Source organism: Diceros bicornis, chromosome 28 (assembly GCF_020826845.1).
Source record: "Diceros bicornis minor isolate mBicDic1 chromosome 28, mDicBic1.mat.cur, whole genome shotgun sequence".
Taxonomy (NCBI): Eukaryota; Metazoa; Chordata; class Mammalia; order Perissodactyla; family Rhinocerotidae; genus Diceros; species Diceros bicornis.
In genome coordinates this window covers 8,409,100-8,436,560 of record NC_080767.1, presented here as the reverse complement: position 1 = coordinate 8,436,560, position 27,461 = coordinate 8,409,100, and the positions used below count along the sequence as shown (strand labels likewise).

The 27,461-nt window shown below is 49.4% G+C and overlaps 1 protein-coding gene across 8 annotated transcripts in view; it reads left to right on the top strand.

Annotated features, from left to right (window-relative positions):
• The window catches only part of TBC1D2 (TBC1 domain family member 2), a 52,594-nt gene that overhangs the window by 9,514 nt on the left and 15,619 nt on the right, over positions 1 to 27,461 (top strand). For 4 of the 8 annotated variants that reach the window (XM_058523617.1, XM_058523616.1, XM_058523620.1 and 1 more), the window contains 5 exons: positions 1,127 to 1,274; positions 7,028 to 7,161; positions 11,095 to 11,291; positions 18,520 to 18,915; positions 24,618 to 24,728. In XM_058523617.1, coding sequence (XP_058379600.1) covers positions 1,127 to 1,274; positions 7,028 to 7,161; positions 11,095 to 11,291; positions 18,520 to 18,915; positions 24,618 to 24,728 — 986 coding nt within the window. The other 4 variants (XM_058523618.1, XM_058523623.1, XM_058523621.1 and 1 more) reach the window with 4 other exon arrangements.

Here is a 27,461-nt window from a genome sequence, read left to right as displayed (position 1 = left end):
GTCTGATCAAGGGCTGAGCATCCTGTGAGTGGCTTCAGTTCTCTTCCACTTTTTGTCACACTCAAAACCAACTTCTAAATGTTTCACCTCCTCTCTCTTATACCTCAGATAATGTTTCCTTAGCCTGGAAACCTTCCTGAACATTAAACCTTTTGAAGTACTAACTATATAAGAGTCATTGTTTAAGCAGAACATTTGGGAAACATAGAAAAGTAGAAGAAAAAGTAGCCATAAACCTATCACCCAGAGACAGCCAGTGTTAACATTACGTTAAGACCTCACACCGGCCTTTTATTTAAACGTATTTTGGATCATATAATAATACAAAACATCCTGCTTTGCTTGTTGGTACTCAGTATTATGACCTTAAAATTTCCCTATGTGGTAAAATCTCTTTGTAAACATCCTCTTTTGATGAATATATATTATTTTTCTGTTTATAACAGTAACCCATGTTTACTGTAGAAATTTGGGGAAAAACAGTAAACTGTACTGAGAGTAGCCTGCTCACTTCTAATCCCGTCATGCAGTGCTGGCCACTGTCGAGACTGCAGAGTGTAGTTCTATGAGACTTTTTCCATACAATTGAGATCATACTATAACCTTCATTTATTATCAGGCTTTTTCCACCTAATATTATGTCCCATGCACAGTCACCACGTTCTTAAGCGTTCTTCATTAGCACTGTTTTAAATGGTTGAGTGATAGTCCATTGTCTGAAGGCATCGTGTTTTATTTAACCTTTCCTCAGATCCTTACGTTATTATTTTATTATCATTATTTTATTTATTTATTATTATTATTTCCAGTTTGAGGCTAAACAATGCCGTGATGAACCTCAGCCCATAAAGCTTTGTCTGCATTTCAGACAACTTTATAATGGATTCTTAGATCTAGAAAGATCTGTGCTTCTGCATATTTTTAATGGGTTTCTGGAAAGGCTGTCCTCGACAAATGCAGCATTTTACTGGTTGCAGAAAGCCTGCCTCTTTGGCTGCTATTAACCTTTATAAGGAAGGCTTGCTCGTGCCGCCCGCTCCCACCGGAGCTGAGCCCATAGCACCCACCTGTCCAGTCTCTCCAAGTGCAGTGACTTGGTGGATGATTCCCTTTTCTTTGTTCCCAGAGCAAGAAGAGGCGGAGCTGGAGGAGTTCCTGTGCCCCGTGAAAACGCCCCCTGGGCTCGTGGGCGTAGCAGCTGCCCTGCAGCCGGTCCCCGCCATGCCCTCGGCCCTTCAGAACATTTCCCTCAAGCACCTGGGAACTGAGATACAGTAAGTGCCAGTGGGGCTGAGGGGCCAGCTAGGCTGCAAGCAGCCCCTTCTTCAGAGCTGACAGAGATCGGGGTGATTCCCCTGCAGGGAGGTGGGCCTGGGGAGGGGATTAGGGGCTTTATTTTGAATTCATCATGTCATTACTTTAAAATATTAAAATTGTTCTGGTTTTAAAAGTAGTGCATGTTCTTTGTAGGAACTTAGAAACATCTAGAAAGGAATAAATTTAACATTACCCCTAATCCTGTCACCCAGACAAGCATTCTTAGCATTTGGTATATCTCTTTCCTCCGCATTCTTTAATACACATATATACGCGTAATTGACATCACATTGAATGTAATGTGGTGGTGGCTTCACAAATGTCTACGTATGTCAAACGCATCAAATTATTCACTTTTAACATGTGTAATTTATTGTACATCGATCATAGCTCATCTACTTTTCCATTTCATAATGTATTATCCATACAATTTCCCATTGGCAGGCTTTGTTTTAAATAGTTTATAAGAAGAAAGCAGCCAGGCCTGGCTTTGGAGCCGAGCTGCCTGGATTTGTATCCTGGCTCCATCACTTATGGGCTGTGCTGCCCTTGGCAACTTGTTTGATTTCTCTGTGCTTCACTTAAGTTGTTGGTAAATGTCGATACAGCAATGCTTGCCTTGCAAGATTAGTGTGGGGGTTAATGGGTTAATGCATGCAGACTGCTTCGGAACTGTGCTTGGTGGTTGGTAAGCACTTAATAAATGTCTGCTCTAACCGAAGGAATGGAAGCTTTAGGAATTCAACCCCAATACTGATCCTGTTTGGGTGCGTGTTTTCTGTGTGGACTGCAGACACACTGGGACCTCTTAGAAAAGAGTGTTCGCTGGACTTGGATTGGAGAGCCCTGGCTCTGTGTGACTCCAGCATAACATTTCTCTTGTCGGCTTCAGTGTTTGAATTCACTTGGATAACGAGGAGCATAGTGATACTGTTCCCAGGAGAGAAGCAGGTTTTAGGGAAAAGACAATGAGTGTCCCTTAGGGCCTACTGGCTGGAGGTAGAACTAGCCAATAGGCATTTGAGTGGAGGGGCCTGGAACTCAAGAGAGAGGTCTGAGCTGGAGAGAGAGACTTGGGGGGTATGGGCACGGTTGAGCCACCCAAGGTGAGTGGACAAGGAGGGTGCCCTGCAGGAGATCTTCCCTCAGGAGGAGCTGGAGGAAACTGGGTGCATTGGGAGCCTACCATGGAGGAGAGGGGGCCTGAGAAGTCCAGCCATCCAGCCAGTGTATCCAGGGTGGTCTCACCAAGATTAAGCCAGGTTCATGCCTGATGAAGGCTGCAAAGAGCAGAAGTGGAGCAGAGAACATGCAGAGACCAAGAGAGGAAGGAAGTTTCAGGAACAGTCAGTTACTTCCTGCCTGACACATGTAAAATGTGAGGCAACACTGCAACATTCCCTGGACTGCTGAGAGCCCCGGTAAGACCAGGGTTGCCCTTGTCTGCTGCACCCCCTTGCCCTGGCTGGTCTTGGAGCTTGCTGTTGCGTCTGCCATAAGCCCAAGTCATACTCAGGGGAAGGGAGGAGGGGAGCTTCCAGAGCACTGTGCTACGTGCTTCACACTCTTGTTGAGTTGTCTGGACAACCTGTAAAGTGGGATCATAACCGCTAAGTTCTCAGACCATGGAGTTAGATGTCCAGGGCTATTGCTCAGCCCCACCACTTACTAGCTGTATGACTTTGGTTACTTATCCTTTCTGAATCTCAGTTCTCTCTTTACAATGGGTGATGATAGTACTTACTTCCTTGGGCTGTTGTGAGGATTAACTGAGTTGGCTTAGAGCCTGGCCCCTCGGAGGGCCCAGTCATTGTTTGTCATGGATATTGTTCATTATTCCCATTGCAGATAAGGAAACCTGGGCCCAGAGAGGATAAATGGCTTGCCCCTGGTTATCCTTCCAGAACAAGTCTTATGACCACTACCCCCATGCTGGCCAGGCCTTTCAGACCTGGAGCTAAACCTACACAGAAAGTGATCTGTGAACTGCTCCAAGAGAAGTCAATTTATGAAATGGAGATGCCTCTGCCAAGCCAGTGGTTTGGCTGGGTGGTGGCCGCCCAGACTGTGTCAATAGTTGGCGAGCTCCCCATCCCCAGAGGAGATGTGCACAAGGGCTTAGAAGGCCCTTTGCTGCCCTGAAGTTGGGGTTTCTGTGCCCTCCTACACCCCAAGGCTGACCGCTTGTGAGCCCCTGGACATGTTGGGGAGGCTGCCGTTCCTGGGCAAGAGGAAGTGTGGGCAGCAATGATGGTCCCCCCACCCAGCCAGTGCCCCTGGCTATAGGGATGTACCCCTGGGTCCTCACCAACTCATGTGCCTTGTGGTTTGTGAGATGCATATAACGGGACTCAGCACAAAGTGATACTCAGTGTATAGTGCCCCTCGTGGTCATTGTTATTCTTTTTAATATGACCACCACCCTTTTATTTTAGATGGTGAAAGGAAGAACTCAGATGAGGAAGTGACTAGCCCAAGGAGTCAGGAGCTCCCTATAATAGGCCCTTGGTGATAACAGAGCAAAAGGAGTCAGAGACCAAATGTCAAGGTCAGATGTTAGAAGTCCTGAGTTCTAATTTCTTCTCTGCTCTTAACTTAACTGATTAATTTTTCCCTCCATCAGTCAGCTGTACTTTCCGTTAAAGTACAGTCTCATTCTTTTCCTATTCTGGACCCAACTATACCAAAAAACTGGGTTTTGTTTTAAAAATAAGTTTCAGATCAAATGATGGTTCTTTGAAAAGATCGACAGAATTGACAAACTAGACAATTTAGCTAGACAGACCAAGAAAGGACATAAGAGTCAAATTATTAAAGTCAGGAACAGAAGAGGAGACATTACTACCGAACTTAGAGAAATGAAGAGGATTATAAGGAAATACCATGAAGAATTCTATGCCAACAAATCAGATAACTTAGAGGAAATGGACAAATTCCTAGAAAGACAGATTACTGAAACTGACTCAAGAAGAAATAGAAAATCTGAATAGACCTGTAATAAGTAGAGATTGAATTAACTACCCATACACACAAAAAAACAACTAGGATCAGATAACTTCTCTGCTGAATTCTACCAAACATTTAAAGACGAATTACTAGTAATTCTTCACAAATTCTTCCCCCAAAAAAGAAGAGGAAGGAACACTTCCCAATTCATTCTATAAGGCCAGTATTATCCTAATACCAAAACCAAACACAGACATCACAAGAAAAATTTTTTGAACATCCAAACCCTTGACCTAGAATTTCCTTGTGCTAATTTTGCCAGCAGGCGTGCTTTTTTCTAACTCACCTCTTCAGAGAGGGTATGAACCTTCAGGAGTCCCAGCTTTATGTAAGAATTTCAATTGTAACTCCACACTTTGCAGGGTCCAAAACCTTTTTTTCTTTCCTCCCTTGCAAGCAGGGCTCTGACTTCTGTATCAACAGTTGATCCCTTGATCACAAGAAAAAAAAATTGTAACTATGCTGTGGTGATGGATATTAACTAGATTTATTGTGGTGATTATTTTGCAATAGAACATATATCGAATCAATATGTTGTATACCTGAAACTAAATATAATGTTATATGTCAATTATATCTCAATAAAAAAAAAAATTCATCCCTGGACAAACTCGTGTCCCAGTCAACTTTCACAACAATAAGCTGCAAACGAACACTTCAGAATTCAGTGTCATGTAATAAGCATTTATTCTCACACATCTGGGTTCAGCTGGTATGTTCACCTGGTCTGGACTCTAAGCCCTTGGTAGGATCTAGGTCTCCCCATGCATTTCCCATCTCCCATGGACTGGCAGCTCCCTGAGGCCTGTTCTTCAAGAGGACAAGCCCTGCATGCAAGGGCATTTTAAGCCTCTGTTTATATCACATCTGCTAACCTCCCTTTAGCCAAAGCAAGTCACAGCCACGCCCAAGGTCAAGGGGGCGGGGATGTAGTGGAAATGGAGGGGAAGGAGTGAATCTTTGCTGAACAGTCATCCAGTCTACGTATTCATCGTATTCATCGTCCTCTTTACTTCCCACTTGAGTTTCACCTTTTTCATGTTTAGTCTCTAGGGATTTCCCTTCCTTTCTTGGGAATTCAGCTAGATGTTTAAAAAATACGTTTTGTTGGGCCGGCCTGGTGGTGTAGCGGTTAAGTTCGCGCGTTCTGCTTTGGTGGCCCGGGGTTCGCTGGTTCTGATCCTGCGCGTGGACGTACTCACCACTCATCAGGCCATGCTGAGGCAGCATCCCATCCAGAAGAGCTACAACTCGACAACTGTGATACACAACTATGTACTGGGGCTTTGGGGAGAAAAAAGAAAAAGAGGAAGATTGGCAACAGATGTTAGCATGGGGCCAAACTTCCTCAAAAAAAAACTGTCTTGTCTTTATGTAGCAGCTGGGTGTCTGTGGAATGCGGGTTTTCAGAGTCGTTTGTCCGCCACACTGCTAGAAGCATACATCGTACCTCGAGGTGATACCGCACGGCCAGGACTCTGTCCAGGTCTACAGACTCGCACATCCTCTTGTTTCCTGACCATGCTCTTGCTGCCCCTTGAGTAAATCATCTCCTAGATCCATGTTTTTCAAACTGTTGACCATGACCGCACTAGGAAATACATTTTATTTTATAGCTCAGTACGCATATATGTATTTCACAGAATATTTACCCTTTCTAAGTGGGGTGCATTCTGATATTTTCCATTCCATTTTTTAAATGCTGGTCGTGATACTAAACAGATTTTATAATCTACCAGTGGCTCACAACCTGCAGTTTGAAAAGCAGTGACCTAGTGAACTCCTTTAATCATTTCCTCTTCTTTGTTATTAATTCTGGAACATGTCTACTTTTATCTCTTTGCAAAGGGAAAATACTCAATTGAACTGTCTTGTCATCCAACCCATTATGAATTTCTCTGTGGTCTGTGGTCCCAGGCCAGCCTTTGGTGCCACCTAGTTCCTTCCTGCAAATCAACCATATATTGAGCCTGCACTTTGGGCACCTGCACCCCAGGGCCAGGTGCCCACAGGCGTGCAGGTCAGTCAGTGCCCGGTTCTTGAAGAAGTGACACCGTTATTCAGCCCAGACAAGTAATTGGTCAGAGGGTGGCCCCTTCATGAAGTGCAGTGAGCTCCTTGGAAGCTGTCAGATGATCAGTGAAGGCTTCAGGGAGCACAGATCTGAGCAGGGGAAGAAAGCAAGGGGAGAGTAATGCCAGGAGATGTCTGGGACTTTTCTCAGCAGAAGTAGGGAGCCACTGATGATTTTTGAGCTAGGTAATTACAAGATGAGATGAAGGTTTCCAGAAAGTTAGTCTGACAAGTCCATTCAGCATTCATTCAACACGTACGTAGTAAGTACCCTCTGTATTTCAGGCACTGTTCTAGGCCTTCAGAATATTTCAATGAACAAAACAAACGTCCCTGCCTTCTTGGAGCGTATACTCCAGCAGTGGAGTTGGGGGCAGGGGAGTCAAGCTTACCTTGTTTGTAAGCAATACTGTGTGTGGCGGGTGGTAAGTACGATGGAAAACTGAAAAGGAGAATGGAGGTGGTCAAGAGTGGCTCGGGAGGGGTGCCACCTGCAGGGCGCCTGGAGCCTGGCAGAGGATCAGGGCGTGGCTGGGGTGGGGATGCGGCCTGAGCTCCTGCAGTGGTGGTGGTGGGGGGAGCGGAGGGGCAGCATGGTGGGGCTGTCAGCCTCGTGTTCCTGTTCTTTCAGAAACACGATGTACAACATCCGGGGCAACAGGCAGGCCCCGGAAGCAGGCCACAGACCTCCAGGGGGAGATTCTCCACCAAGCGGGGAGCCTCGGAGGGAGGAGCAGGCCTCGCCCGCTGACCCCAGCGCCCCAGGTGAGCCTCCGTCCAGGTCTGGGCTGCCTTCAGAGACCGACTGAATGCCCTCTCTCCTCCCCGGAAGCCAGCATTTCTGCATTTGTGTGTCAAAGATGGATCTTTCCAGGTCACTCTTCCTGGGTTGCCATGGGTCTAATGGCAATGACGACTCTTCTTTTTTTTTTGTGGTAAAATATTCATAACGTATAATTTACCGTTTTAACCAACTTTAGGTGTAGAGTTTAGTGGCATTAAGTACATTGACCTTCTTATGCAACCATCACCACCATCTATCTCTAGAACTCTTTTCATCTTCCCAGACTGAAACTCTTAGCAATGATTCTTAAAGTATTCAAAGGAAAATATCTCTCACTTTTTCTTTCTACTGTTGTTTTTTTTTTTTTAAATAAGGAAAGGATATAGAAATGCTTTTCTGGGGTGATGAAAATCAGATCTGCCTGAAGAAGCAGAGCAAATGACCTTTAGGTACCCATCCCAGCCATGACATAGCCTTGTATTATTTCTTTCACAAAATGTGGGTGACCCCCACCGTCTGGGGGGTTTGACTTCTTTGAAATTGGCATTGGTGCCCTTAGAATATATTTTGCCTTAGAAGCAGTTAGGAGAAAACTGGCTAAGGCAGCACTGCCAGGTCTTCTCGTGGCAGAGAGGAGGCCTGGGCTGTGGAGAAGTGACTCTAGAAAAAGCACCTCTTCGGAGCAGTGCCTGGTGAGGCCCTGCAGATCACTGGGAACAGGCCAAGAGAAGATCAGTACTGGATTGAATCAATAATAATAATAATAATAAAACTAGCACTTATCCGTAGCAGTTCCTTTGTGCCCGGGCTACTCTGAGCACTTTTGTTTTTGGTAACAGTTTTATTAAGATATGATTCACATGCCATGCAATTCACCCATTTGAAGTACACAATTCAATGGCTTTCAGTTTATTCACAGAGTTGTGCAACCATCATAATCAATTTTAGAATGTTTTTATCACCCCAAAAAGACAGCTTCGTCCCTCAGCCATCAGTCCTGGTCTCCACCTCACTCTGGCTCCAGGCGACCACTAATCTGCTTTCCGTGTCTATACATTTGCCTGTTCTGGAGGGTTCACATAGATGGAATCTACAACATGTGGTCCTTTATGACGGACTTCTTTCCCTTAGCAGAACCTTTTCAAGTTTCATCCGTGTGCGCAGAGCGCTTTACCTGCCTTAACGTATGTAATCCTTGCAACAACCTGAGCAGTAGATACTGTTGTTGTTTTCATTTAATAAATGCGGAAACTGAGGCACAGTAAAGTGGAGTGACGAGCTCACGGCCGCACAGTGAGGCACAGAACTAGGATTCAGGCCGAGCACTCTGGCCCCATACTGCTGCCTGAAGCCTTGTTTTCTAAATCAGTGATTTTTCAAAATACTACTGCCGTGAAACCTTGACGCCATAAACAAAATCTAATATACAAAGCAGGTAAAAATAGAGTTGAGGCCTGGGCGGAAGTCTGGGCTCCCCTCGGCTCTTCCCGCCTTGTATCCCTCCAGTCAGCCCTGAGGCACCCCAGGAAGTGCTAGGGCACTGATTGAAAACCACTGCCTAGGCCTTGTCTTCTCTAGCTGTAAAATGGGCACAGTGATCCCTACCCTGCCTGCCCTCAGGGTTGGTGGACAGTGGTGTCATCAGAGGGCAGAGGGCTACAGGGAGCTCCCTGCTCTCCTAGACCCCGAGGCAGGAAAGAGAAAGCGGCTTGCTTTGAGCTCTGCGGTCTGCTTTGTACCCGGCACAACCGGATTTCTTTTAAGTCTGGAACAAGACCATTCTGTTCTTGTGCCCAAAAAGGCCACGGAGTTTCTGGTCCCTGGCACCTACTAGGGTAGTTCTTTATCTGTTCAAGGCTGCTTGGCCGGCCCTTAGCCTGGTCCCCAGAATAAAGATGCTGTCATTTGGCTCATCCCCCCAGTCCTGCCTGCCTCCTCCCCTGGGATCCCATACCACATCCTTATTTTTAACACCTTAGTCGCAAAAGGATTGAGGATAGATTATTAAAATACATATCAGGGGAAAGTAAATGAGTAATTTGGGTTAGGAAATTAGATAAGATCCTAGAGGGTAGCTAAGAGTGGGCAGCAGATGTGGCCCTGAGCTTCTCAGCGGCCAAAGCAAAGAGGGAAATGCAAGTGGTTAGATTATTTCCAGTGTCCATAAGACTGAACACGTTTTCTTGGAAGAAGCAAAGCTTTTTCTGGCTTTAAGGGCTGAGGGGAGTTTCTCCTCTTGGGGCCTTATAACAGCATGTTGTTGTAGGGGAAGAGGGAGAATCCCCTTCTGCCCTTTCCTTTAAGGTTCTTCTGGCTGGCCAAATAATTAACAAGACAGGTTAGCAGGAGTAAATAATACCAAGTTTAATAACATGTATACATGGGAGAAAGCAGGGACACTGTGTTTCTCAACACAATAGCAGAAATTCTCGTCTTAAATACCACGTTTAGCCAATGACAAAGGAGGATGTTGGGGGTGGGGGGAGACAGTTACAGGAGATTACCACTAAAGCACAGTAAACGAGAGTAAGGTTATTATGCAGATTTAAGGCCTCACTATCCACATTGATAAGTTTCTGGAAATGAGGTCATCCCCCCTCTTCCCAATACAGAGAGGGAGATACCTTTACGAATGGAGATTTCCCTTATAAATGTAAATGTTTGTCTGGCAACTCCTTGCAGGGCCATCCAGAGAATGTGGCCAGAGAGAAAGAACTTCTGATAAGATGCACTTGTTGGTGCCTTTCCTATCTATTTTACATTATATTACAGCCATCAGATAGAAGATCTGTTCCAGGAAGGAGTTAGTATGTCAAATTCTTTAGGCAGTTATCGGGGGAGGTCAAATGTCCATCAGAGAAAACAATCAAGGTAAGGAGATATATTTCAGGGTGGCCAAATCTTGATCTCCCACAATGTGTATGTGCCATGTAAACAAGATTCTCAAAGTTCCTTGACCAAATAATCAGGCCATTAAATGTCCCTGGATGCAGGCTGATGGCAGAGCCCTAAAGTATAGGCTGAGGACAGGGCAGGACAAGTTGGCTAGACTGAGCGCCTCTGATGTTGAATTTGGTTTAAGAATAAAATTTAGCAATGGTCGGCAAATGTTTTTTGTAAGGAGCCAGAGAGTAAATGTTTGAGGTGGCGTGAGCCATAGGTCTCTGTCGCAGGTACTCAGTTCTGCCCTTGTGGAGTGAAAGCAGCACAGACAATGCACCAACAAACGGGCGTGACTGTATTCCAATAAAACTTTATTTAAAAAAGCCAGCTGCGGGCTGGATTTGGCCTGTGGGCCATCAGTTGCTGACCCTGGCTCTAGAAGAAATAAAAGGACTGTGCAGCCTTGAGGCAGTCAGCTGTGGGAAATGTCTCCTAACTTGTCTCATAAGAATCAAAGAGGAGTTTGAGTTACTCTCTGGGGCAAGCATGCAGAGTAAATATTCCATGCTCCTATCAGCAGACAGATCTGTGTACTTCGAAAATCACCCAGAGGGTAGAGGTGGAATCCTGACATAAGAAACAAGACTTCCTGCCAGGGCTTGTGCCTGAGGAGGTGGCCGCCTGGCAGACACCAGCGGGTAGTAAGATGGCCCATGCAGGCTGGGATCCAAGAGTAGGGGACAGGCCCAGTTCAGAGGATGGGCTGAAGGACCCGGCCAGCACAGTGTAAATAATGTTTATATCATCCAGTTGTTCTCAGTTTGATCCCTGGACAGGCTGCATCAGCATTACCTAGGAACATTCCAGAAATGCAAATTCTCCAGCCCCGCCCCAGGCCCATTGAAGGAAAAGCTCTGGAGTAGGTCCCACGATCTGCATTTTCCCAAGCCCTCCAGGTGTTTCCGCAGCAGGCTCAAGTCTGAGAACTACTGAGGCCACTGATCGGAGCCTCTGTTTCTTCTCTCGAGCAGGGAGAGATCCAGCAGATTCTCCAAAGCCCACCCCCAAGTCCTCTCTGACCAGCAATCTCATTCAGAAAGCCAAGCGCCAGAACAACACCTTCCCGCTCTTCGGCGAAGGACTGGCGTGGAGCCGGACTGGCCAGGAGAAAGTGTCAGCCTTGGAGCAGCAGGTTCTGGCCCTCACGGAGGAGCTGAAGTCTCAGAAGGTGAGCTCTAGCCCCAGAGAGGCCCAGGCGCCAGGAGACCCCTCTGAACCTGGAGCCTTTGGACAAACGAGAGACAATGCGTTAGCCCGGCTGGCGTAGGCTGGGCTGTGTTCCTTAAGGGCCACGTGCAGGTGGTTGGAAATGCTGTGCTGTTGGTTCCTGAGGAACATGCTGTCACTCACACTAGGTGACAGAAGGCCACCAAGAGCAGCATCTCTGGAGACCTACTTTAATAATTCTTTCTTGGACCCCTCCTGGAGGACTGTGCTTGGTCTGACCCCATACCCAAAGAGGGACAGTATTTAGAGGAGGTGATCTGTATGTAAGGTCCTGGGAGGGGCCACCAAAGGAACTGGAGGATCTTGGACCTGGCAGCTGGTAACTGGGTGCAGCTCTGGGAAGGACTGTCACAGGACAGAGAAAGCAGGCGGGTCTGCGTGGCCCTGGGGCTGAGCCAGACCCAACAGGGGACAGTGACAGGAAGATTTAGGCTTAATAGAGAAGTTAATTATAGAGCTACATGGTCATTGTAAGGCAGATCACACACATACACAGACATTAAAATCATTCGGAAATACTATAACCCAGAGAGTAAATCATGTTTACATTCAGGAGTGACCATATGAAGTAGTGAGCGTCAGACGGCAGGGAGGCGAGGGGCTTGCAGCGCTGGGCAGAAGGCTCTCTTTGGCACCATAAAAGCAATTAAGTTAGCACAGTTGTTATTGAAAATCCCAAGGGTGGTGCCTGGTGGCATCTCCAGGAGGTGGAGGACCCAGTGGAGGACCCAGGGGATCCCCACTGAGGACCCAGGCTCCTTTTCCTCTGCAAGGAAGGCCTAAGCTTTTATGTTTGAGTTTTATGTTCCTGAGTCTCTGCTTTGTTTCCCAGCTCTTGCTCCTGGGGAGGTGAGGGAGTGTACTGTATTTATTTCTGAATGTTCTCCCTCTTGTACATTTTTCCTTTTCCTTTCTGTTCTGTGTTTGGAGAAGGCAGTCCAGAAAAATGCTCTCCTTACCTATTTTGCCCCTCCTCTGCCTTTCTTGCCCCTAAGCAGGTATTAGGGGAATCAGCAGATGCTTCATTCCTGGCAGGTCAGGGGTTACATTTAATGAAGTGGCTGGTGATTAGAGCTCTCAAGGAGGAAGCTCATTCATTCGTATGTTCTCAATTTATTTGTTTATCCCCCAGGTCTTCATTGAGGGCCTGTTATGTGCACGCAGTGTTCCGGGTGCTGGGAACAAACAGACGAAGGCCCAGCCCTTGCAGAGCTTACATTTCGTGGCAGAGAGCAGCATTAAGCAAATCAACACCCAAATAATTATTACAGCATGCCAAGTCCCCTCTGATGCCAAGTATCAGTCCAGCTCTCTCTCTTCTCCTCCCATCATCTTTGTGTTCCTGTTGTGAGGCTGCTGGACGCTCGTGAGAGCTGAGAGGGCATAAAGCCGAGCTGTAGCAGCTGCCTGATCCCTGGACCAGTACAGCTTAAGTCCCAAACCAAACCCTGGACAGGAAAAGAAATCTGGAATGTAAACTCCGCCTCTCCTGACACCACACTTTCCCCTTCTTTCTAGGAAATATGTGCAGCCTCCCTTGCCTCAGCCTTTCCTTCTAAGGCATTATGAATTGTCAGATGAAGGAGAGAGGCCCCAGGAGCCCTAGATTCCGTTTAGGTTTGCCCCGATGGCTATGCGCCCCCGAAGGACCGCAGTAAATGAAGGCGAGCTCTAGATCAGTGAGGGCCACCCAGGCTGTTAACCACTCCCTGCAGTGAGAGTGAAAATGTCAGGAGGAAGTTGTTCAAGTGTTAAAGGATCTGGACTTTCTTCCTAGTTCACTTTCCAGCACACCTCAGCCCCGTCCTTGGGCAGAGAGTCGGGAGAACAGGTCAGGCAGTTTTACCTTTGACTCGCGATGGGAGTGGATTTGCCTGCTCTCTGACCCATCTCGCAGTTGCACCTCAGTCCGGTGGGCGATTCAGAGCACAGGCCTTTAACTAAGATGGTGCAGGCCCCAATTCCAGCCCTGAGCAAGTTTCTTAACCTCTCTAAGCCTCTCTTCCTCCTCCGTAAGTGGAGTTATAACCATGTTTACTGGAGAGCCGTGTGTCCGGATTCATAGAGCCCCGTGCCTTCATTATTTCAGCTGGTATTGTGGTGTTCCCTGCCCTCCTTGTTGATTCCTTTCTGCCTTACAAGGAGTGACACACCCCTGAGTGGCTCTGGGAAGATGTGAGCCCACGAGGGCCTCTGGGAAATGTGCTTGTGGGGCACAGCAGTGATAGAGGTCAGGTCTTCATTCCATGTTAGGAAGGGGGAGTCCCAGCCCTACCAGCTCCAGCCCAGATACCAAAACCAAAGAGGGGAGATAAGGAGACTGACTCTCGGCCCAGAGGTAGGAGAGAAGAGGCAGCACAACCTCGGGTGCCCAGCGGTGCCCCAGGCACTCAGAAATGCTGGTCAGAGAGCACCTCGCCATCTGAGACCCTCCCAGTCCAGTTCCTCAGCTGGGGAAACAGCCCCCTGGACTTCCCCGGGCCCACATCTACAAGATGCCCTCCTGTGACTCTTCAGTGGGAAGGCACCATCTTTCTGCCTGGGAACTGAGAGTCTTGTCCTGGCTCAGACAGCCAGCTGGCCACTGCCAATAGCTTTAGTGATCTTTTAAGAATTTGTATCTCGCACTCTGTTGGATGCTATGGAGGGCACAGAGGTATGTTGGGGCCAGATCCCTGCCCTTGGGGACCTCACCGTCCAGTGGGGAAGAGACGATATGAGCACAAATAACTGCTGGTATTAAGTGTGGGCCCAGCTCTGTGCTGGGGCTTTCGTGCATTTTCTCTAATCCTTACAACAATTATCAGCCCCCTTTTCCTGACAAGGAAACTGAGGTTTTGAGAGGTTCTGCATGCCCAGGGTCTCCCAGGGGCCGAACCAGGGTCCAGAATCTGGTTTCTCTGCCTCTAGAGCTTCTGCCCTTTTCACTGTGCCATGCTTGAGGGGCTCAGATAAGCTAGGTGACTTGCCCGAGGTGACACAGCTGGAGAAGCCAGGACTGGGGCCCTAGTCTCCTTCTCCAGGTCCAGGACTGTCATCACAGCCTCGCTGCCTCCTCCTTGGGCTCACGGTATGGCCCAGGACCAGACACAGCACCGTAACTGCTCTTTGAAAAAAGTGAACACACTCCCTGTGCCTCCCTGGTGTCATATTAAACCACAGAGCGACTCTGACACCCATTAAGCCATTGTCTGTCCCAGGCCCCTGCAGCCCTGGCCCCACAAGAGATTTGGACTCCAGGAGATAGCACCAGATGGCTGCTTGGCCGGGCGATTCAGGCCCTCCGAGTTGACAGAATTGCACCCAGCCTGAAGGCTGTCTCTCTGGCAGATGGAAGGCTGTTGTTTGTGGTCATGTTGGCCATCTGTTGGCTGCTGGGAATGAGGAGCCCCTGGGGCACTCTGGGGCCAATTTAGCTCACTCCAGGTCACATGGTGAGGGCCCGTAATTTAGGAAACTCGGTGGGGGAAAGTGCAGCCTCCTACTTCCCTAGAAGCCCAGCCAGAGACTTCAGAGTCCACTCCCCCGTGCAGGGTACAGGCCTGGGTCCTGAAGTCATGGAGGGATGGTCGAGAGGGACCCTGGCTGTTTCAGCTTGGGGAGGGACACTTGCCACCCTTTCTCTCATCCTTTCCACGACTCTCGGTGGAGCAGGGATCATTGTCTCCATTGTACCTACGAGAAAGCTGAGGTTCAGTTTTCTGAAACACCCTCATTAGACACACACTCGTGGATCTGGAATGAGAACCGAGGCCTCTGGAACTCCAAAGCCCGTGTTCCTTCACCTGCACTCAGCCAGCCCTTAGGGGTCAGTGGCCGACGTGCTGGACTCCCAGTCCAGTGCTCTTTCCTCGAGCACTGTTGGGCCCACCTCCCTTGATTTTAGTGAGTAATGAAAGTATCAACTCTTTAATTAAAGATGAAGGATTAATTTTTAAAAGATGACTTATTGGCTTTTAAAAATTTAAATGAAATGTCAACTTATGACCAGTTATCAAAGTCTGAGATGGGCCAAACAATGATTTGATTAAGGAATATTAAAAGTATCACTTGATCAGCTCTTCTATTTCTAAGAATTGGTCCTAAGGCATTGCTTATAATTGTGGGAATTGGAAACAGCCCAGATGTCCATCCTTGGGGGTGGCATTAAGGGAATTCATCCACACAAGAAATACTCTTGAACTATTGCAAACAGTGGTGTTGCTCGGTACTGACCAACATGGAGAGTGCCGTAGCATATCAGAAAGACAAAAGCAGCTTCAAACGGGATGTATTGCAAGCTTCTCTTTTTGTTTTTAATATTTCTCTATGGTGTGTATGTGCGTTTTTGTGACTGGCTTATCTCACTTAGCATAATGTCCTCAAGCGTCATCCATGTTGTAGCATGTGACAGGATTTCCTTATTTTTTAAGGCTGAATAATATTCCAGTGTGTATATATGCCACATTTTGTTTATCCATTGACCATCAGTAGACACTTGGGTTATTCCTACCTCTTGGGTATTGTGAATAACGCTGCTGTGAACATGGGTTGTTTCCATTTTTAAAGACATTTAAAGAAGCATTTCAATGCAAAATACATTAACTAGGCATCATGGAGAAGTGAAGGATCCTGGAGGAGGAGTTGGGAGCCCTCTATTACAGCCTGTTTTCCCACTCGTGGGGATCCACCAGGTCCCTTTAGTCCTCTCCTCCTTTCTTGGGCTTCAGTCTCCCCAGGTGACAGCAAGGTGAGTGGACCAGGTGGTTTCCCTGCCAGCCTCCAGGTTTTCTGAATCGTGATCCATTCCCCTCCTCATCTTACACTTCCTACTCCAGCTCCATCCCTCTCCCCGGATCCTTTCTCCTTATCTCATTCTGGTGCAGGGATTCTGGTGTGGGAGGAGAGCCTCCTGGGCTGGTGTCTTGGTCTTGGATTTTGAGAGCCAGATGTGGGCAGGGAGAGACAGCTGGATGTAATGAACTGGGCTTCAGAGTTGACTCTCCCAAGGCTGGGGGAAATGTACCCACCTGATCTGAGCCCAAGGCAAGTCTGAGCAGTGGTCTCTGTAGGTTATTTCACCAGGCAGTCACCCACGGTAATCTCCAGATCTCAGGTGAACCAGGAAAGGGTCTAGGCTTCTCAGTTACCCTGGAGCCACAGGAATGTTAATCTCTCTATGCACAGCCCTGGGAAGCTGATTTCTTCATTCCCAACATTCCGGTTTGGTTTGCAACCACCCTCCCCACCCTACCTTCTGGCCACACCCAGCAACTCCCACAGCTCCACACACGCTCCCCTGTTCGTCTGGGCCTTTGCTGAGCTGTTGGCGCAGCACCATCTGGAAAGCCCTCCCAACCCTCATCTCCCACCCGCTGATCCTCCTCCCCCACCCCCTGACCCTCCTCCCCCACCCGCTGGCCCTCGTCCCCCACCCGCTGACCCTTGTCACCAACCTGCTGCTTGACCATCTCTGGCCCTCCTCATTCTTCCCGATCAGTTTAAACTGCTCTGCCTTTCTATAGAATGCACTGGTGTTCCCCCACCTGCACCCCAGGTGGAAGTCATTGCTTGGTGCTCTGTGCCCCCACAGAGACCCTTGCTTCCCTCTCTTGCAGTAAATAGTTCCATTACACCTTTGCTCCCACCAGCCTTAGTGGTCCCTGAAGGTGGGAACTGTGTCCAGTCCCTCTCTGGGCCCCAGCGCCTGGCACAGGGCCTGGCACTGAGTGGGTGCTTGATAAAGGTCGATTGGATGGACGGACAGATGGATGGATGGATGGATGGATGGAAGAGAGAGAACCAGAGAAGGGTTCTGCTACCAAGATGCATGCTAATTTGGTCTTGTCATTAGCTTCTCAAATAAAATCATGATTTTGGGCAGTTCTCCAAAATGGAATTGTTCTTAGCAAATAACCCTATCCAGAGGATCCATTTATTTAAATACTTTGGCATGCATGCAGTTAATGCATCTCCAGGAAACCATGTTTTTCCAGATGAGACTGGCACGGAGCACAGTATTGTAGCCTAAAGGCCCTACCCACCAGGTCTGAGGTTCATGTGGGCTGCCTGCTGAGCTGAGCTACCTGGCTTTTGATATTCAGATCCTGGCCCTAAATGAATTCACCTCCCTGCTTGGGGGCAGGACAGGTCCCTGAGCGCTGGGATGCTGGGAGCTGAAGGCACAGGAAGCCGAACCTTGAGTTTCCACATGAATCAAGTGCCCCTGCCGAGGAATAATTCGAGGTCCGTTGCTTCTGAACTCTAGTGCTTCCTTGCACCAGCCTTGCAAGTGTCGTTTGGGGGGTTGAGGGGGCTGGGTACAAGTGGATTGAATGAGGCTCTCTGTGTGGGGCTTGGCGTGAGGATTGCCAATGGGTGTCCTCTGATGCCATCTCAGCTCGATTGGTAGTGACTGCTCAGATGCTGTGTTCAGAAGGATTCTGAGGCCTCAACTAGGCTTGGCAGGAAGGAGTATTGAGATTAATTAGTAATGTCTGCCACAGGGGTGACGTTGCTGCCACCCCTGCTTTCGTTACTGACCAAGCACAGGTTTTGGAGTCTGGGTGATATGGGATTAAATTCCACTCTACTCTGCTGGGCCTCAGGTTATTCATCTCTGAAATGGAGATGCAATAGTCAGAGTATGGGCTTAGCTGCTGTAACAAAGAAGCCTCACAGTACTGTGGCCTAAAACCATTTGGCAGTGTGTTTCTCTCCCACATTCTCATAGGAGACTCCAGAGGAAAGTGAGCAGTTCTGAGCTGGTGGGGCAGCTCTGCCATCCTCTCCATGTAATTTCTGCTTGTGGCCCAAGGTGGCTGCCAAGTCCAGCCATTTCCCAGCGAGAAGGAAGGGGAACTGCACCCGGGGAGCCTGTGTGTAGTGGTTTTAATGATATGACCCAGAAGCTGCCCACATCATTTGTCATACCCGTTTAGGCAGAATAGTCACTCGGCCATACCTCACTGTAAGCTTGGCTGGGAAGTGTAGTCTTTAGCTGGGGAACCATGGGTCCAGCTAAAACTTTCTTGAGCAGAAAAAGAGGAAGTGGGCGCTGGGATGGGATGCCCCAGGGGACAGTGCTGGCCGCCCCTCAGGGCTGTTAGGAGAACTGGCAATAGCACACGCCTCGCCTCTGGCACCTGCCAGCCTTCCCCGAGTTCACGGGCGCTCCCCTCCCCTCCCAGGAGCTGGTGAAGATCCTGCACAAGGCGCTGGAGGCCGCGCAGCAGGAGAAGAGGGCGTCCAGCGCGTACCTGGCGGCGGCCGAGGACAAGGACCGGCTGGAGCTGGTGCGGCACAAGGTGCGGCAGATCGCGGAGCTGGGCCGGCGCGTGGAGGCCCTGGAGCGGGAGCGGGAGAGCCTGGCGCAGACGGCGGGCCTGCGCGAGCAGCAGGTGCAGGAGCTGCAGCAGCACGTGCAGCTGCTCCTGGACAAGAACCAGGCCAAACAGCAGGTCATCTGCAAGCTCTCGGAGAAGGTCACCCGGGACTTCATGCAGCCCCGGAAACAGCCCCCCGGCCCTCCAGATGCTGCCGACAGGGACTTCCTGAGCCAGCAGGAGAAGATGGAGCACCTGAAGGTAGGGCCCCTCCCTCCAGGCCCTGGGCCCTTGGGAAGGATGCTGCTCTCAACACGAAGGGTCTTCTAGATAGAGCAAGGGTAACCCTTTTTTTTTTTTAATTTTATTTATTTTTTCCCCTCAAAGCCCCAGTAGATAGTTGCATGTCATAGTTGCACATCCTTCTAGTTGCTGTATGTGGGACGCGGCCTCAGCATGGCTGGAGAAGTGGTGCGTCGGTGCGCGCCCGGGATCCGAACCCGGGCCACCAGCAGCGGAGTGCGCGCACTTAACCGCTGAGCCACGGGCCGGCCCGTGGGGTAACCCTTAACACTGGAATATTTGTTATTTGACATACACGTTGGTAGAAGCATTGCAACACACTTCCTCACTTTTTTAACCTGGTTAAGGAAGCAACGTGACCTTTTCATGATATCCTAGGCTGAAAAGGGAGGGCATCTCTAGATTGTCAGATTGAGAGATGAAGGGCCCAAGATGGAGTTGGAGCTCCTGAGTGCTGGACCAGCTCAGTCTGGGCCTGGCCCGGTCAGCCTCCTTTAGTGCCATGCCGATGCCTCAGGAGCCCCCAAGTGCCCGGGTGGCCCTCCCCGGCAGTCCCGCACACAGTACAGGTGACCGTGGCCAGCTGTGACTTGCTCGTGATAATGGCAGTGATCACTGCTCCTAGTTATAGAATGTTTACTCTGTTAGGCACCGTCCTAAGTGCCTTCCTGCATCATGTCACTTAATCCTCACATCAACCTACAAGGTAATCCCGTGTGTGCTCCCACTTTACAGACAGGAATGCTGAGGCTGGCAAGGTGAAGTAACTTGCCCAGGGTTGAGTGCTGAGGAAGTGGGGGGACTGGAACTGGGGTGCAGCTCCCATCTCTGGCTGGTCTGTCCGCTCTGCTGCCTTCTCGCTTCGTTGCCTCTTCTAGCTACTGCCACCATCCCTGCCTCACCCTAGCCAGACTCAAGGCCCTCACCTGGGGATGGCTGCCCTCCCACGGGGAGCCATTACAGCACGGGGACAGGAGCTTCATTTTAGGTGTCATGCTGGCCATGGGCTGCAGCCTCCTCTCTAGAGGGTGGTGACGGGAACCGCCAGACCACCTGGAGGGCTGGGATAGGGGCTTATGGCTCACTGTCCCTAAAGGCAGCCGGAGAACCTGGGCTGGTTCTGCCCCAAACCCTGGCACTCGCAGCCACAGACGTAGACATAGTATAACCATGGGAACTCCCATGCTGCCATATCACAGAACCGCTGTTGGGGAAGGAAAAAAGGAAATCTGGAAGCTTTTGAGAGACCAGTGGCAGTGTGGTATAGTGGTCACTGCACAGGCTCTGAAGCCAGGCAGACTGTTTGAATCCTGCCTCTGAAGTGATCTCACCTCTATGCAAAATGACCTCAGCAGTCCATTCACAGAGTTGTTAGGAGGATGGAGGAAGATAACATGAAACCCAGATGCCCTTCCCCTTCTTTCAGCATGAAACACCACAGAACCAGTCTCTGACTCTTTTCTCTTAAAATCAGAGATTCTTCTGAGTTCAAGGTGGAAGGAGATCCTTTGAGGCGCAGACGCAGCCAGGCTGTTAGAAGGCTCTCGGGCCTCACGCGGCAGCGGGCGGTGGACACTGCCTCCCTCAGACTGCTCTCCTCCTCTGTTCTGCCCTCCCCCGCCCAGTGTCTTCCTCTGTGCCCTTCCTGCTGGAACCCAGGGCTGAAGACCCCAAAGAGCAGCCGGGAGGGCAGACAAATAGATCCGCCGGCTGCCTCCAGACTGCCCCAGAAAGCTGACCGGAAACTTGCGCTTGTCTAGGAGACCAAGCACCCCTGCGTTTGCACATTCAGGAATTTAATTTGTCAGTGAGCCCGGAGGGGAGGAGACCCCGGCTGTGATTCCCATCAACCAGACTGACGTTTGCAGCTGATCCTCGGAGGCCCCGCATTTTGTGCTTGCAAGCATTGCTAGCACAATGCGTAAGGAACTAGAGTTCCTTATGTGTTAGTCTGTAGGTGTCTGATCTAGAAAAAATAGGAGACCCATCAAAAATCCATTGTCTTTTTTTTTTTTAAAGATTTTATTTATTTATTTATTTTTCCCCCAAAGCCCCAGTAGATAGTTGTATGTCATAGTTGCACATCCTTCTAGTTGCTGTATGTGGGACACGGCCCCAGCATGGCCGGAGAAGTGGTGCGTCGGTGCGTGCCCCGGACCCGAACCCAGGCCACCAGCAGCGGAGCGCGTGCACCCAACTGCCAAGCCACGGGGCCGGCCCAAAAATCCATTGTCTTTAAGTTGTGGACAGAGCGTCGTCCCATTTCCTGCTCGCCCTGTGGTTGAGGACACCCAGCTTTGAGGAAATGCCCCTCGTTGAAGCTGTCAGTTTGAGAATAGCATCAGTGACCTCTTCAGTATCAGAGCTGGGGAGACTCCGAGGCCTGGTCTGCGCCTCATTTTCTGGCGGGGACAGCTGAGCCCTCTGGAGGGGAAAGGACTGCTCCAGGGTCGCACAGCATCGGCAGCAGGATTGCAGCTAGACCCAGGTCTCCCCACACCCAATCTGCTGCTTCCCTAGCCGCGCAGGGGCTGGTCCACGCAGCATTTCCCGAAGAGAGCCCGGGTTCCTGGTCCCTTGTAGGCGGCCGGCAGACTTCCTCCTGTCCCCTTTCTTCAGGTGTGTTTTCCTCCTTCACCTCCCTGGTGACTGTCACGTGGCTTTTCTCTTCTCTGAGGTCTTTTTTTCCTCCTACAGTTCCGAGCCAGGAAGATCACTCCAGGTAGGGCGATGAGCTGAATGGGAAGGTGCTGCCCAGACGCCACCCCACCCCACGCCCACTGCTGCTCCAGGAGGCGCTCACCCCTGCCTCGCTGTCTAGGCTGGAAGCAGGGCACTCTATGCGACATGTCCAAAGCCTGGGAAATGCCCGTGAGCATCTTCTGGGCCTGGGATGAGGAATGAGGGGTGGCACCAGGAGGCAGAACCGCTTGGTGGTGTCAGGTAGACCCGATATGCTCCCACCCAGCAGAATTTGTCAGATCCTACCGTGGACTGAACATACCTGGGTTTGCATCCTGGCTCTCCGTGCTGGCTGCATGACTGAGGAGACCGTACCTTATTGGGCCTGCTTCCTCATCTGTAAGTGGCAGGGATAGGACTTGAGTACTTACCCCACAGCGTGTGGTAAAGATTAGATTACACACGATGATGAATGTGAGGGAAATGGGCCGGCATATAGTAGGAACTCAGGCAGGCTAGCTCTTGTCTCCCTTGCCTGGAGGCCTGTTGCATTTCCCCAGGCGTTTGGGAAGGATCTGCAGGAGCAGCAGTGGGAAGCCTTCTCTCGGCAGGCGAAGGGGGAGCACGTGGGTAAGAGTCGCTCTCGAGATGTTGAGAGCGCGGTGAGGGAGACGACACTCGCACTGCACTCACCACGTGTCACCATGCTAAGCCTTCCGCACATATTAACCAATGAGATCCTCCTAGCAGCCCCTGAGGTGGTACTGTTATTAGCCCCATTTTCCAGATGAGGGGATGAGGCACAGAAAGGGTGAGTAACTTGTCCTGGGCTCTGCGATGAAGGCAGGATTTACATCCAGGCCGCCTGGCCCTGGGGCCTGTTCCCTGACCACTGGGCAGCTCCAGCACTCGGGCGGCGCCTGCGGCGCTGCTGGGTTCTTGTTGTACTGCCCGGTAGGAGAGGGCAGACAAGCCTGCTCTGTGCGCATTCAGCCAGGAGACCACCAAGTCCCACCTTGAAGGGTGGGACTAGACTTTTGGTCCAGGTGGATTCCAGCGGGGAGGGAGCTCAGAGAGCGTGAAGGCAGCGAGTGCAGTGGTTAGGACTTGGCTTTAGAGTCACACAGACCTGGGCTCAGTCACACCCTGCCTGTACCAGCTGTGTGACCTGAGGCAACTTACTGATCCTTTCAGAGCCTCTGAGACCTCATCTGTATTACTCTCTGGGCTTCTGGGAGGAGTAACTGAGATCGTGTCAGGTGGGGAGAGGAGAGTGATGGTGCAGGGAGCACAGGCCCGCTAGCCTGTGTGGTCATAAGTTTTCTGAATCCCCGGACGCTGCAGAGTAAGGTTGTCATGGGCATGAAGAGTAGTCCTGGAAGATCCTGATGCTCATAGGAGGTTGGGCCTGGCACTGCCCACAGGAGAATCCACACCAGTCTCATCGCCTCCTTCCACGTAAGGAGAAGGAAATGGAGGTCGTGGGGGGAAAGCAGGCAGACACTTGCCCGTTAGAGTAGCCGGCACCCCTGGCAGCATTGCCAAGAGAAGGGAGCCCAGGGCAGGGACAGGCTGGAGAGTAGGAGGAAGTCCAGGCTGGGGAGTTGGACTGCCCAGGTCCAGGGCAGGAGGAGAGAGCAGAAGCAAGCATAGCCTGAGTAGAGCCCTCAGCCCAGGCACAGGGACAGAGACGAGAGCAGGGGAGGCCAGGGCGGGGGTGCGAGCCCCAATAGAGGGGTGCGGGGGCGCGTGGTGAAGTCAGCTCCAGGAGCCCTGGGGGCCTGTGGCCCACCCACTCTGTCAGCCGTCTGGGTGTGAATTGGAGCTTCTGGGCTGGGAGGGACCTTGGAGATCATCTTGGCCAGAATGAAGACCCACCCAGGGAGGCTCAGGATCACCTGTGAGCTGTGCGCAGGTGACCCAGCCCTGGTGGTAGTGCCACAGGCCAGGTGTGATGTTCCTAATTTTCAGGTAAATCATGGCCTCTCCAAAGTCATCCCTGTAATAGCATCTCTCACGCTCACCTACAGGCCAGGACATTTTCTCGAGTGGGAGAGAAAGGGGTTGAGGTTCAGCTCGTAGATGCCCTGGAATTGCTAGGTGTGGCGGTGAGCATGTGCTGTGTGTTTGAATGGCTTCTGCAGCATCCGTCCAGCAGAACGAAGACAGCGCCACTGCTGCGGCTGGGGCTCCTCTTCTCTGAGGCCCAGGCTCCTGCTGGCACCTCCCTGGCGCTCCGCCAGCTTCTCCTGCAGGCTCCAGCGGCAGCATCTCACTGCCTCCACTGGACAGCTTCAGAGGGGAGACTCCAGGCTCAGAGACGTACATCACAGCCTCAGCCGTGTTCAGAAACAACCTGAAAACACCCAGGGCTTAAATAAAAAAATAACAGGAGAAGGATTCTAACAAAGTTATGGTAAATTCACCCACTAGAATAGTCATCAGACATTAAAAATGATCATTGGGAAGCATATGTAACAACATAGAAAAGTATTTACAAAGTGACACTAAGTAAAAATACTTTCCACCAAAAGTTACTCAGTATGATTGCAAATATATGACAAAATATGTTTATTTTAAAAACAAACACTACTTGAATGTTTGTTATGTTTTGGTCCCTGTACTTAGTGTTATGACACTTGTTACTTCACTTAGTCTCCCAGCTGCCCAGTGGGGTAGTTGGTATTTGCCCCTTTTACAGATGAGGAAACAGAGGGTCAGAGTGGTTCAGTGAGGCCTCCCAGCCAGAAAGTCAGAGCGAGGACTTGAACTCCAGGCCTAGTGCTCTCTCCACCATATCATGCTAGGATCAAGACTAGAGAAGGAGGATATTGGTCATTTTTTTTCTTTCAGACTTCCTTTTCTGTTGCCATTATTGGAAATTTGTAAAGAAAGGCAGTGTTGGCAGCTCATTTGAGGGTGAGGACCAGGGAGATGTTTATGGTACAACTCAGTAAATGCTTTGCTCCCTTCTCCAGGACGACATGGAAGCATACCGGACCCAGAACCGCTTTCTCAACTCTGAGATCCACCAGGTCACAAAGATCTGGAGAAAGGTGGCGGAGAAGGAGAGGGCCCTCCTGATGAAGGTGAGAGGCGGGAGCCTGTTCTGGCCACCTCCATTCCCAGCCACCCTTCAGTCCCCTCACATCATGTCCCTGTCTCACTCTCTCATTACCTGTCTGCTCTCTCTCTGGACTGTGCGCTTCATGAGCTGTCTTCCAAGTATCAGGGATCTGTGCACCGTTGCTATCACTGCTCTGATCGCAGAGGTGCAGAGGAGCAGGCGGGCGGCCACTGTGGTTACCCCTCCCCCTCCTGGCTAAAGTAACTTCCAGGGAATGTAAAGCGCTGGCATTCTTTTTCTCCCTCTTCATTTTTCCCCTTTTGGGAGCCAGGTATTAAAGACTAGACGTTCAAAAACAACGGCATATATGGGGGAAATTAGAAAGTGACTGCACACGCTCAGGGAAAGGCTCAGAAAAGACCTGAGAAGACCTTAAGTTCATACTTCAGGCTGATCCTTGCAGAGAGACAACCTACAACAATCAAAGAAACAAAAACAGTTTATTTACTTTTTTTTTTTTTTTTTTTTTTGAGGAAGATCAGCCCTGATCTAACATCTGCCAATCCTCCTCTTTCTACTGAGGAAGACTGGCCCTGGGCTAACATCCGTGCCCATCTTCCTCCACTTTATATGGGACGCCGCCACAGCATGGCTTGACAAGCGGTGCGTCAGTGGCGCGCGGGATCCAAACCGGTGAATCCCGGGCCACTGCAGCGGAGCGCACGCTCTTAACCGCTTGCGCCACCGGGCTGGCCCCCAGAAACAATTTAAAAAAAAACCCCAGCAAACTCTAAGGAGAATATGATTTCCAGAGTTACCACAATATTAGATTCAAATGTCCAGTTTTCAACAAAACAATCACAAGGTATACAAAGAAACAGGAAAGTATGGCTCGTTCAAAGGAAAAAAATTAGTCAACAGAAAGTGGCCTTGAAAAAGACCTGATGGCAAATGTACTGGACAAAGATTTTAAAACAGTTATCTTAAAGATGCTCAGAGAATTAAAGGAAGATGTGGAGAGTCAAGCAAGCAATGTATGAACAAAATGGAAATATCAATAAAGAGAAAACCTACAAAGAAACCAAAAAAAAAATGCTGAAGCTGGAAAGTAGAATAACTGAAATGAAAACTTCATTAGAGGGCTTCAAAGGCAGAAAGAATCAGTGAACTTGAAGATAGGACAATGGAAATGATCGAGCCTGAGAAACAGAAAGAAAAAAGATTGAAGAAGAGTGAACAGAAAAGTGATCTGTGATCTGTGAGACACCCTTAAGCAGACCAACATACCCATTATATTGTGGGAGTCCCAGAAGGAAAGGGGCAGGGAGAATATTTGAAGAAATAATGCTACAAACTTCCCAAGTTTGGTGGAAGACATGAAGCTCATCCAAGAAGCTCAACAAACTTTAAGTAAGGTAAACTCAAAGAGACCCACACCTCAAGACACATTGTATCAAACTTTCAAATCCCAGAGACAGAGAGATGTGTTGGAAGCAGAAAGAGAGAAGCAACTCATCACATACAAGGATGCTCAGTGAGCCGATTTCTCATCAGAATTGTTTTTTTTTTTTTTTTTGGTGAGGAGGATTGGCCCTGAGCTAACATCTGTACCAATCTTGCCTCTATTTCGTATGTGGGTCACCGCCACAGCATGGCTTGATGAGCAGTGTGTAGGTCCGCACCTGGGATCCAAACCCACGAACTCAGGCCACTGAAGCGGAGCACGCTGAACTTAACCACTACGTCACCGGGCTGGCCCCAGCTCATCAGAAACTTTGAAGGCCAGAAGACAGTGGGCTGATGTATTCAAAGTGCTGAAAGAAAAAAACTGTCAACCAAGAATCCGTATCTGGCAAAACTTTCCTTCAAAAGTGAGAGAGAAATTAAGACTTTCAGATAAAAGCTGAGAGAGTTCATTACCACTATACCTGCTGTGCAAGAAATGCTCAAGGGGAGTCCTGCGGGGTGAATGAAAGGACACCGGACAGTTTCAAAGCCGTATGAAGAAATAAAAGATCTCAGGAAAGGTAAATACATGGGCAATTATAAAAGCTAGTATTATTGTCACTTTGGTTTGCAGCTCCACATTTTTTTTTTTTTGTGAGAAGATCAGCCCTGTGCTAACATCTGCCAGTCCTCCTCTTTTTTGTCTGAGGGAGACTGGCCCTGGGCTAACATCCATGCCCATCTTCCTCCACTTTATATGGGACGCCGCCACAGCATGGCTGGACAAACAGTGCGTCGGTGCACGCCCAGGATCCAAACCGGCAAACCCCGGGCCGCCGCAGCGAAGCGCATGCACTTAACTGCTTGCGCCACTGGGCAGGCCGCAGCTCCACATTTTGTTTTCTACATAATTTCAGAGACTAAAACATTTAAAAGAATTATTACTTCATGTTTTTTGGGCACACAGCGTATAAAGATGTAATTTTGTGGCATCAACAACCAAAGGGTAGGGATGGAGCTGTAAAGGCGCAGAGTTTTGTATGTTATTGAAGTTAAGCTGGTAGAAATTCAAATTAGAATGTTATAACTTTAGGATTTTATTATTTTGATTTTATTTTATTTATTTATTTTTTATTTTATTTTTATTTTTTTTATTTTTTTTGTGAGGAAGATCAGCCCTGAGCTAACATCCACGCTAATCCTCCTCTTTTTGCTGAGGAACACCGGCTCTGAGCTAACATCTATTGCCAATCCTCCTCCTTTTTTCCCCCAAAGCCCCAGTAGATAGTTGTATGTCATAGCTGCACAT